This window comes from Suricata suricatta, chromosome 4 (assembly GCF_006229205.1).
Source record: "Suricata suricatta isolate VVHF042 chromosome 4, meerkat_22Aug2017_6uvM2_HiC, whole genome shotgun sequence".
Lineage (NCBI taxonomy): Eukaryota > Metazoa > Chordata > Mammalia > Carnivora > Herpestidae > Suricata > Suricata suricatta.
In genome coordinates, this window is record NC_043703.1 from 136,302,638 (window position 1) to 136,315,302 (window position 12,665).

General features: G+C 40.8%; 1 protein-coding gene across 2 annotated transcripts in view; it reads left to right on the forward strand.

Moving 5' to 3' along the window:
- Positions 1–29: 29 nt before the first annotated feature.
- The window catches only part of STRN (striatin), an 89,212-nt gene continuing 76,576 nt past the window's right edge, over positions 30–12,665 (forward strand). For both annotated transcript variants that reach the window (XM_029937959.1, XM_029937960.1), the window contains exon 1: positions 30–393. In XM_029937959.1, the coding sequence (XP_029793819.1) occupies positions 160–393 (234 nt within the window). In that variant the 5' untranslated portion in view covers positions 30–159. The remainder of the gene's footprint in view (positions 394–12,665) is intronic.

The following is a 12,665-nucleotide window of genomic DNA, read 5'->3' on the forward strand; positions in this document are numbered from 1 at the left end:
GCCCGTCCCGGGCTCGGCCGGCCCCCGCGCCCAGGCGGCTGCTCCCTGCTGACTGGGGTGTGGGCGGGGAGCGGCGGAGGCAGGAGGAGGCGCTGCTGGCCGCCGCCGTTGCCTCCGCTGCTGGGCTCCTGGGCAGCTCTCGGGGTTTCTGCGGCCGCCATGGACGAGCAGGCGGGTCCCGGCGTCTTCTTCAGCAACAACCACCCAGGCGCCGGCGGTGCCAAGGGTCTCGGGCCTCTGGCGGAGGCTGCCGCGGCCGGCGACGGGGCGGCTGCGGCGGGGGCGGCGCGAGCCCAATACAGCCTCCCCGGCATCCTGCACTTCCTGCAGCACGAGTGGGCCCGCTTCGAGGTGGAGAGAGCCCAGTGGGAGGTGGAGCGGGCGGAGCTGCAGGTAAAGACCCTCCCGGCCTGGCCCTCTTCATCCCGCCTCTTCGCTCCCTTCCGCCCCGCCCAGGACCCTTCCCCCTCTCCCCCTTCGGCCCCCCTCGTCCTCTCCCCCTTTGCTCCCGCGCATCCCACCCTGCAACCGCGTCCCTTTCCCCTCTTCACCTTTGCCTTTCGCTGACCCCACTTCCTTGACCTAGGCTCCCACTCCAGCCCCTGATGTGTTGTTTACCCTCCCCGGTCCGTTTCGTCTGCTCGTTCCCACTCTTAACTCAGTCTCATTTCAACTCTCTTGCAGTCCCACATTTTAGGTCCTCCCTTTCAGTTTACTAATTGGGCTGACAGTAGTTTTGAGAGACGTCTAGCAAATCGTCCTCTGCCCTAGTGAGTCCCATCCTAGGTCTAGAGATGTTCCCTGTGAAAGGTATTGGTAGTTGGCTCCTGTCTCTGAAAGGAAGGTGACCAAAGCGGACAAACCGAAGTTGTGTGCGTGGGGCCTTGACTTTAGGCAAGAAGCTGATGTTGGGCGAAAGTGTGATGAGGGATAGCAGCTCCTTTTTGATATATGTAAATATTTCTTCTCTTTCCTCTTCTTCCACCCCACCCCCACCCCCTCCGCGTTTCTTATAGGTATTTCAGATCATCAAGAACCTAGATGATCACCGTCAGGTGATGATGATTCGGAGATGGTTTTCTATTCCCAGAACCTGAAAAACTTTCAAAGGGTTAATTTTAGGTCCAGTGTTTTGGGAGGTTGCCTTGTACTTTGAAAGGAACTAAAAGGGACTTTAAAGTTGGTTACATTTCCTTGCATAATCTGCAAGATAAAGCTTATCCAGGAAGGAGCTGTTGTGGGCTCTTAGAAGAAAGTGAGGCAGATACTTTACAGGCCATTCTGAATTGCTAAGTGTGTTTCCGAAGCTGATCTTAAAAACTTCCAAAGACACACACCAATTTCACAAGGAACTCGAAGAACTGAGTGTGGCTCTGCCTTTCTGTTTTACTGGCTAATCGTGTATGCTTATGAAATCTGAGTGTAGTTTTGGTTGGTGAAACACTTGAAGTTAAAATGCGTGTCACTTTTTTTGGTAACATGTATTTTCTTTGGCACTTAAAAAAAGAAAAGAAGAAATCTGTTAAATAGGAAATCATGTGCTGGAACAGGGTGCTTTGGCGTAGTGGAAATGGCTGTGGAAAGAGGGAGTAGACAGCGTTAGACTACTAACTGTGCTTGCTGCTCGCTGTGACCTTGAGGAAATCCTTTGACCAATCTCTGAACTTCAGGTTAATCACTTATTAATTCAGTACATTTATTGAGTGCCAGCTGTGTGCTTAGGGGCCCTGGGATGAACGCAACTGACAGCGCCTCTGCCCTCATAGAGCTTACGTTTTAGTCGGCAGACAAGCGCAAATGCAAGTACATAATAATATACTGAACCATAATGGCACCTTGGATGAGAAAAATAAGTCAGGTACAGAAATAGAGTGTTTTATTTTATAAAATAGACATTTTATCTTATTTGCTTATTTTTTTAAATTGAGGTTATTTATTTATTTTGAAAGAGCAAGCAAGCAGGGGAGGGGCAGAGAGAGAGAATCCCAAGTCAGCATGGAGCCCATGCTGGGGTTTGAACTCACAAACCGTGAGATCTTGAGAATCCGAAGTCAGCACGGAGCCCATTCTGGGGTTCGAACTCATAAACCGTGAGATCATGAAAATCCCAAGTCAGCACGGAGCCCATGCTGGGGTTTGAACTCACAAACCGTGAGATCATGAGAATCCCAAGTCAGCACGGAGCCCAATCTGGGGTTCGAACTCACAGAATTGTGAGATCATGAGAATCCCAAGTCAGCACGGAGCCCATTCTGGGGTTTGAACTCAGAACTGTGAGATCATGACTTGAGCTGAAGCCAAGAGTTGGACCCTTAAGTGACTGAGCACCTAGGCGCCCCACAGCTATTTTATTTTAGATTGGGTGGTTGAGGAAGGCCTCTGGGAGTTGAGTGAAGCAAGGTGGTGACCCACAGTTTCTAAAATTTCTTCTCATTCTTTATTTCTTCACTTGTATGTTTATATTCTTTGACAACTTTTCTTGTTATGTCTAGCGTTATGTACGTTAGTGTCTAGTCTGTTGATATTTGTAACTTTTCTCAAAATGAATCAGACCATGTCTCTATGGTGATAAGCAGACTTGAATGCTTCATTTAAACTTACTAGTAATTCACTTTATTAACAGTGTATTCCGTAAATGAGGATGTGGATTTCAGACTCCAAGGAAATGTTAAAGGCAGGCTTTAGCTTTAACGTTGTTCAGGTGTGGAGAATGATTTTTTATGTGGCTGCTTAAATTTTAATTTCCAATTTAGGGAAGGTGACTCACTCTAATTTGGTCAAAAACAAACAAGATAATAACTCTTCCCTTCTTACTTGTGGAGGTTTGGGCATTTCCAGCTCATCTTACCCCTTGTCCTGTCTCCCAGTTCTCCCCTTCTACCCCTCCCTTTCAACTCAATTTACCTGTAATTGTAGTCACTCTCCAGTTTTACACACACACGCACACATGTGCTGTTTCTGGGGCTTTTAATAGCAAATGTTAAAGCTCAGGTAGGTTTTCGATTGGTGCTCATCTCATACTGAAGGCACTACATTTGTACAGTATCTTTTGGTTTGCGCTTACACTAAATTAAACATCCATGGAAGAACTTGAAAAAATGTGCCATATTTTTCAAACAGAATAACATACTTTCTGGGAAGAGAGTTTGCAGGAATCTCACAACTGAAAATATAGTTTTAAAATCATTTCTTTTTATCAACATCATTAAATGTGAACATACCCTTTCTTTTTTCTTTTGCCATTTGAATTTTTCTAGAAAAAATAACAGGTAGTAAGAATGGAATGAATGGCAATGAAATTTGGATCAATTGTTGTCCTCCCTTTGGTTATCGAATCTCTTCTCAAGTCATTAACACCAAAGTCAACAACAATGATTTGTCCCTTCAGGAACCTGTCGGTCCTGCTCATTCAGGTTGCCAGGGCTGTTGTGCAAGGCAATCCAAGCTGTCACCTACCTGGCCTGCCTTCGCCACTTCCTCCCTTCTTCAGGTCTTGGGAGGAAGGAGCCAGTTACACTGTGCCATACTTGCCCATCTCGCTTACTGTAGAATTCTCTTTATTTTTGATAATCCTGCTCCCGCCTCACTACCACCATTCAGATGAGAGTAGGCAGTTCCTGGGAAAAGAAGGGCTAAGGTTATCACTGACCTTTATATTTGTGAAAGGAATTGGAGTTGGAATACTTACCATAACAATTGAGAGACATTTCTTTATGTGGGACTTTGAGCTAGCTGACCTCCAAGACGCGTGCAGTCTAGTCGGAGTGATAGACAAGCAAGATGCAGAAAAATCAAGAGTGTTTATCATTTTGGGGGCTTAGATTTTCTTAGACTAGCACAAAAGAAGAGAGCTGGCAGTGAATGGGGAGAGTAACAGGAAGAAAGAACTTACTGAAGAATTGAGAACCTATTTGAAAATTACTTAAAAGAAAGCAAGCACGTCAATAAAAAGCAGAAACTATTGACCCTAGATTTTGGGGTGTGTGTGTAGTAGGGGAGGCTCTGTTATTTACCTGGAAATATTAGAATTATGTGAAAAAGGTGATAGGATTGAGAAGCTTAGGGCATGTGGCATAGAGACTGTATAGTGGAGTATTTATTAGTCTGGATTTTGGCATTATTGATCATATTCATACTGGAGAAGCCAGGATGACTAAATAGATCCTACAGCAGACAATAATAAACACATACATAAATCGTCAGATGGTAGTAAGCACCACGGTCATGTGGTTGGTGTAGGGGGATAGGGAGTGCTTGGGAGGGGGTGGTGAAGTGGGGAAGAAAGGCTTACCTGATGAGGCCATTTGAGCAGGACCTGAAAAGGTGAAATTAAGGAGGGAGTGTTCTGGGCGGGCAGAGAGAACTGTAGGGGGGAAAGGAGCACGTTTGGAATGTTGGAGGAATAATGAGGCCCACGGGCTGGAGCAGAGGAGAATGGAGGAAAGGCCATAGGTACTGGGTCTTGGCCATTGTAGGGATCTTAGATTTTACCTCAGCCCGATGGCAACAGTTGAAGTGTTTTGAGTAAAGGAGCGACATTGCAAGGGTTTAGAATGCACTTGGAGGGAAGACAAGGGTAAGAGAATCATGGAGTCTAATTAGGAGGTTATTTTAATAATCCAGGCTGGAGATGAACTAAGGTGGTAGTGACATGTGAGTATATATTTTGATACATATTCAAAATCTGGTGGATTCTGAATATCTTTTTGAAGGTAGAACCAACAAGATGTGCTGCAGGATAGGATATGATGTTGGAGGAAAATTATTTTTTGTCACTTTAGTTCAGTATTTCTTAGCTTTAGCTCAATCTTAGAATAATCCGGGGGAACTTTGAAAAATAATCATTTCCTGTGCTCTACCCCAGGCCAATTAAATCAGAATTTTAGGATTTAGTGCCCCTGGCATTATATTTTTTGAGCTTCCTCATAGACCTCATATGTAGCAAAGATTGAGAACCACTGCTTTAGTTGTTCGTTTCTGATATTACATGTACAGTTTGAACACATGTGTTAGGATTCCACATATGGATGGCTTTTTATAGAATTGGGATATAATTTCTGTTACATTTCTATTATTCTTTCTGATGATAGCTAGCATTTTATTTTTAGCTGGTAGAATATTATAATTTGATTCACCTCCCTCTGACTGAGAGAGATAATGATAGAGTAATTTTTGAGCTGGAATGAACTTTGGAAAAAATCAGCTGCAACCTTTTTTCACAGGTAAAGTGAGGTCCAGAGAGAGGTTGAATGACCAAGAATGAGACAGGCTTTTGTACAAACTGTCACTAAGTCTCCAGATACCTTTACAGTTTTTTTTAAGCCTTTCAAATACATTATCTTGCTTGATCTTTAGAACCTCCTGAGATAATCAGTCACACTAATGCTTACTTACCATTTTTCTTTTTATTTAATAAAACAACAGACATGGAGATTTTACTCTGTTTTCCTGTTTTCTAGCTTATTTTATTGGCTACATTTAATATTTTTTCTAGACTTTGGTGTTTTGTAGTTTCATTATGATGTATCTGGGTGTAGATTTCTTTTTGTTTTGTGACTTTGTTAGGCTCTTTGAAAAATCTACAAGATCCTCAATCATTATTTCTTTAGATTTCTGCAAAATCATCAGTCATTATCTCTTTATATTTCTGCTTTATCCCATTTTCTTTTCTTTAACCTTTAGGTCTCTGATTACATGTATCTTAGACCTTCTTTATCTGTTTATTCTGACTTATCTTCCAATCCATTAATTTTCTCTTCAGTTGAATTTAATCTTTTAAAGCTATCTGAGGAATTTCTGATTTTAATTATTACTGAAGTTCAGTTTGGTTCCATTTTAAATCTGCTGGATCTTTTCTTAATAGTTTTCCTGTTCCTTGAAAATATCTTCAAGTTGTCATTTTTCTTTAAACCTAGTAAGTATAGTTGTCTTATAGGTGGTGTCTCTGTACTTCCTATGCGCGAGTCTTGGAGATCCCTTTCTGTGGTCTCTTGTTTTTGCTGGTTCTTGTTCATGACGACTTGTTTCTTTGTATGCGTAGTTATCTTTGTGTGCTGCTCACTGTCCTTGAAAAAGTATAAGACTTATCTGAGGTCTCAAATAAAGGTTTCTTCTTCAGTAGGTCTTTGCATTTGGAGGCATTAGCAATCCAGACCGCCCAGATGATACAAAGTTTGATTACAAATACATTTGAGGACCAGCATTCTTCACTTTTGCCTTGAAGGTATATGCCCTTTAGGATCTTTGCTAAATGTGGGACATATCACCTTTTTAGACTTTTTACTCTGGATGGTCCTCGTTTTTAGTTTTTGCCCTTTGGGTCTGTAAGTCCTAAAAGGTCCAGACTTCAGGTTCAGATTTATTCTGATTGGCCAGTACCTCTAGAGCAGAAGTGGCTTTTGTTCTCTTACCTCACTTGGTTCCCATTTTGCCTTCAATTTTGGCCAAATAATTCCTTACTTCTTGTCAGCTTTGCCTTTTATATGTGTAGAAATATTTCGGTCAGAATACTAAGCTGTTTTTAGTAGAAGAGTTAATTTGGGGCCCTGTTACTGAAAACTGAATTATCTTTCAAAAATTGACAAATAAGAATGACCCAGTAATTATCTGTAGAGAGATATCCCTAAACTTTATTTACTATCTGAGTTTACTTTTTTTGAGTTCCAGTGGTAGGGGAGGAGACTACAACTTTTCTCCAAAATCTTGGTAAAATTAAAGCAGAATTTAAAACCAACCAACCAACCGCTTTACTAATCGGTCCTTGAATGGTGTTTGAAAGTCCAAATATTCTGGATCAATTTCCTTTTGTTAGCTAATATCTACTTGATATCAGGCATCCTTTTATTTCATTTCATTTCATTTTCATTTTATTATTTTTGTTTTAAAATTTTTCCAAAATTTTTAATGTTTATTTTTTAGAGAGAGAGCGTGAGCGGGGAGAGGCAGAGAGAGAGGGAGACACAGAATCTGAAGCAGGCTCCAGGCTCTGAGCTGTCAGCACAGAGCCTGATGCAGGGCTCAAGCCCACAAACTGTGAGATCATGACCTGAGGTGAAGTCGGACGCTTAACCGACTGAGCCACCCAGGTGCCCCGGCATACTTTTTGATTTATGAATGTTATTAATGGATTCCAGATTTCCATTCTGGGCTATTAGAAATAAACTTGCCTTTGGGATCTTTGGAGTTTCTTGCTCTGGTGGTCAGTCTGACACAAGAGTCTATTGTCTCTCATAATGTGGCCGTGGGAAGTATGGGCCTTAGCTTCATCATTTCCAGTATGTAATTTTTCTGGGCCTCATCTTGGTTTGTAAATATAGCCACGGAACAGAGTAGTTGTAATTTTAAAAGGATAAAATATGCAAAGTGTATGTCCCATAATAGGTGTCCAATAAATGGTTTGCTTTTGCTGGTTGAGATTTCTATGGAGTGAATGCTTTTAACTGTATTATTTATTTACATTAAACTTTAGAATCCAAGAACTAGTTTAAGTGATCCATTTGGCATAGTGGCTACTCAGATTCTCTTAGATGCCCGGTTAGTAGTGGTATAAGGACAATACACTGACAGTATGGGAAGTAAGGGGCAGGCCAGAGAGGTAGTTGTAGGTGGTAATAGCTGGTAAGCCTCGAGGACTGGAGATAGGAACAGAGGAACCTTTGGAGTTCAGGAGAGAAACCTGAGGCAAGAGAGAAGCTAAGGAAGGGAGTAGAAGAAAAGAAGAGACAGAGACGGGAGAAGAGAGGTGGGAGAGCAGAGACAGGAGGAAGAAACTACACATGAAGCTGTTGTTAATTCCTAGAGCACGTAGAATCTGTAGTCTTCATCTTAGCCCTGTAATTGTAAAATTTCTAGGACTGACGGATAGACGCGTGCGCATGCACTCACATGTCCCCTCATTTTGCCCTCGCTTTGCCCTGCATATCTCTACTCTCAATTTTCTGTTCCCTTCATTAGACTAAGAATACTTTACCTCCTGTGGGACCTTAGAACTAGAGTAGTCTCATACCTTGTTTTATCAGGTAGGGCCACAGAGATAAAGTGAATGGTCTTTGATCACTCTGAGTTGGTAGAGATTGACTTTAGAACCCAGGCGTCCTGCTACCCAGGCCCGGCGTTGCCCCCCATAACCACATCGCCTCCTGTGGTGAGGGTCCTGCACCCTGTGTAGCTGCTTCTGATCTGAGGTAGCCAAGAGAATTACAGTATTTAGATGATTAAGTATGCTTTGAGTAGGTGTCATAATGGAAGTTCTTCTTACGTATTTCAAACTTTCCTTCAAGCAGAACAACTTAGTGAAATGATTGCATTTTAAGGGGCCCAGGAAGGTCTTCAACAATTTGTGTTCCTCAAAAGTGTTGAACAATGTGTCACTCTAGTTTCTTTGAATCATTTTATTTTTGTGCAGAGAACACTGATGTAAAATGCTTATTTCTTTAAAAAAGTCTGCAAATTGGGATCTTTTCCAGCTTGTTCTGAGGGTAGCCTAATTATGTTCTGTGTGTATGTATACATACATATATATGTATATGTATTTCTTAATATAGTTAGCGTTTATCACCTTTTGTGTAGTGCTTTGGCTATTAGGTTATTCTCAGCCTGTTTTACATACACTGTCTGAACAGAATGATAATGTCAACCATGTATTTGCTGTTATGCATTAAGATATTTAAAGAAATAAAGTCACTTTCTTAGGCAGATAGTGCTATTTAACTTTTCTGACAAAAGTACCTTATCAGAATCAGATGGTGGAATATTAGAAAATACTGATACAGAAGAAGGAGAATTTATTGTTGCTTAGAAGCAGTATGGCACAAGGAGAAAGTGAGTAGTGTTTTGTTTGTTTTGTTTTTTTTAGATAAGATTGGGAGAAAAGTAAAGGAGTAGAAGCCCTGGAATTAAGGGGAACGTTGGGAAATGCTGAGGAAGGTTGGGTGGAATAGGAATGTTGGGTGTGGCGAATAGGTTCTTGGCTTAACTGCACTAGATCCAAGGAAAGGGCCAGGGGAGCGGTACACACAGGCTTCATTAGCGCTCATTTACATGTGACAGAAATTGGATCCAATACCAGCATATCTAGTTTGGAGAAATAAATAAGATGTCAGATTCCACAAGGGTAATACCAATTTCACCTGATGGAAAATTACAGCCCAGTCTGGGACTTGCTCTCAGTTTTTTTTGTTTTGTATTTCCTAAATGAGAAGGTTCAGCAGTAAGCAAAGGAGCCTAAATTATATGCACAACCCAAACCTGCTCCCGAGGAATGTGGATTCATATAAAGCTAGAAGGGAACTAGGAGGAGCCCGGAGATCTGGGTCAGCACACTTACTGAACTTCAAAGAGTCCCTAGTTGTGGAAGATGGTCCCAGTATTTGAACCCAGTACTTTATCTTTTGTTTCCTCTTCTTCTCTACCCTTCAAAAATAATAACAGTCTTTATTGTTGTTGTTGCTGAGTCTTTACTGTGTGCTGGGTACAGTGTAGAGCACTTTACATGTGTGATCTATTTTAATCTTTGCAAAGCTCTATGTAGTATGTGTTAATAACTATTTGTAGAAGAGAAAGGATATATAATTTGTCATAAGAAAAGTTTGAGTGATGGGCCTGGGCTTGGTAAGTGGAAGGAAAAATATTTTGACATTTTTCTTGTTCTCATGCTTCTGAGTTAATGTATAGGGTTGGGATATTTTCACTCCCTTGTCTGCCTGGCGAATTTCTAATCCTCTTCCAAGTTTCATTTTACCTTCTTTGGGGAACCTCCTGACACAGTGAAGTTTCATGCTCCCCTAAGAGCTTGTGTAAATAAGACAGAAACACCATCCTCATCAGTGGTTGGGCAGTTAATCTGGTTGAAAAGATACCAAGTCATTTAAGTTAAAAATATATAAACACACAGTCATTTGCCATTGTATGACCAAGCCCACCTGCCCTCCACTTTTCTTTTTAAGAACGCTGATTGGAGTTATGTGTTGTCTTTCTTCAATAAGCTACAATTACAATACATTGCTTATGATTTCTGGTTTTGGTTTTTGTTGAGTAAAGTATACAGTACAGAATCCTGGATTTTTATGACTTTTCCCTAGTCTTTTACAGTTGTGTCACTTACATTTAATTTGATGGCTGTGTTTTTAGTTGGTCTCCTTTGTTGTGTTGTCTTCCCAAAGCATTCAACTTAGCTTTTCTTTACATGCCTATGTTTTATTGGCTTATGTAATGTTTGATTGAATTATCTAATCAAAGCAGCAAGTGCAACTGACATAGACAGGTTTGGGAGGAAACCAAGTTGACTCTTGGTGAGCTCATACAACATGGCTAAATGATGTGTACGGGTGAATTGTAAAGAATAGCATACTCTAGCTGTGACTACTTAATGTGCCCTGGGCGTTGGGCAGTGTTTTACCAAGGAGCTGAGGAATACTGGTTAATCCAGAGGTTTGGTGAAGAGGGGATTAGTGCTGAGAACTTCTGTGGCTCAGTTATACCACCTATCTCCTACTTTGCATGCTTGTTTCCTCACTAGGTTCTGAGTCACTTAAGCGTGTTTTAAGGTCTAGCATTTACTGGCACATAGTAGCTGCTTAATAAATGGTTCTAAAATGGCTGAATCTTATTAGACTACACTGTTACTGAATATATGTTAAATATATGTGTCTAAATACATGTATCATGTCTCTAGCTAAATTGTAGCCATAAGGGCTATCCTGTGTCCCAGACATCTTTGATATTCACAGTGTTTGTCGACTTTGTGAGTGTACAATATATTTTGGCATATGTGGGAGCAGTGGGTCTTTCCCTCTTTCTGCTGGCTAGTTCTGCCTTAGGACTTCCTTTGGAAGGAGCCGTTTAGAGCAAGTGGTCTCTATCTGTATTCTGCTGTGTAGAGGATTGCCTGGGCCCTGCCAAGTCATTCTGACAGAGCTTGTTTTTAGGGATGCCACGGGCTTCGTAATTGCCGGTTGATGTAGCTGCAGCAAATGGTGCTTGGGTTTTGGTAGTTGTGAGTGTAGGTTTGTTTTCTTTTCCCTTTGTGTGTTAAACTCTGACTGCCAGGAAATGTCTTTGGCATTGTGTCCTGAAAAGTCTTTACAATCAGCAGGGTCAGATAACATTTTTTTCTTTTCTAAAACCTATGCCTTCAAGTTTTATACATGTTCCTTATTCCTTCTAAATAGATAATGAATTGAATTTTTTTTCTGTGAAGATAGATCTTGCTTTAAATATATAGTTTTCATTTTTTTTGTATTCTACTTTTCTAATTGTGTTTATAGTTGCATTTCTAATATATTGTGACTTTAAACTTTTTTGAACTCTCTTACTTTAATAAAATAGAAACACCCTAGTTATTCATAATTAAGAATTAAGATTCCAACGTTTTTATCCCTAAGCCTCTTCTTTTCATCAAAGATGAAAGTTTGGTTTTCTGGCCAAGTGAGAATGACCACAAAAAGGCTAAAGTATGGAAATACCAAAGTTGCCAAAGCTTCATAGAAAATATGTTGTGAGTTAACAGTGGAAAACAAGCAGATTTGGTTCCAGCTCATGTAGAGCTTATCAGCAGGTGATGATTCTTAACATTAGATAGCCCTGAATCCATTATGCTAGTGATAGTATCCACTGTGGCAATACCATTTTGGTTTTTCCAACTAAGAAACCAAACCAATAGGGACAACAAAAGAAACCCCTCGGTCAGCATTCTTATCCATTAGTACTGTCATCCTATCTTGTTCTCTCTCATTTTGCTGTTAATTTCTCTGTACAGATCACATTTAGTACTTTTGGTTTTCTACTAGTGTCATTTTCCTCCCTCTCAGATTTTTGTTCTCTTTCTCACTTTTGAGTTACTTATTCCTCGGGCTCTTGTGACCTTACTTTCAGGCCACCGTTCAGATACTTGTTTGCCACGGTATTATTTTTTTTTTCCCAACATTTCTCTTTGATTTGAATCTTCCCACTTCAGTTCATTTCTTTTCTTTAGATAGATGTCTTATAAAATTATGTCTCCTGGGGCATCTAGGTAGCTCAGTTGGATAAGCATCTGACTTTGGCTCAGGTCATGATCTCATGGTTTGTGGGTTTGAGCCCCGTGTTGGGCTCTGTGTGGACAGCTCAGAACTTTGAGCCAGCTTTGGATTCTGTGTGTCTCTTTCTCTCTGCCCCTCCCCCATTCATGCTTTGTCTCTTAAACATTAAAAAAATAAAAATTAGATCTTTAGTTAATGATACTTTTCTACAGTTACAGTTCTACATGTCATATTTCTTGCTAATGTCTCCACTTGGATGACATGTAACTTGAATTTCACTCAGCCTTTCTCAAATCCTTCTTAATTGCCCCTCCTACCCATACCCAGACCCTAATTTACCCTTTCTAGAACCCTAGATTCAACTTTGAGTCTCACTCTCTTGTCCTCACTCTCCCAGCCACACATCTGGTTTTATAAACTTGATTTAATATTTTAAATCCATTTTTAATCATTTAATTCTTTTTTTTTTAATGTTTACTTTTGAGAGAGAGAGAGTATAAGGTGGGGGGGTATGGGGGGGAGAGAGAGAGAGAGAGAATGAGAATGAGAATGAGAATGAATATGAGGATGCTCCAGGCTCTGAGATGTCAGCACGGAGCCCGATGTGGGGCTTGAACTCATGAACTGCGAGATCATGACCTGAACCCA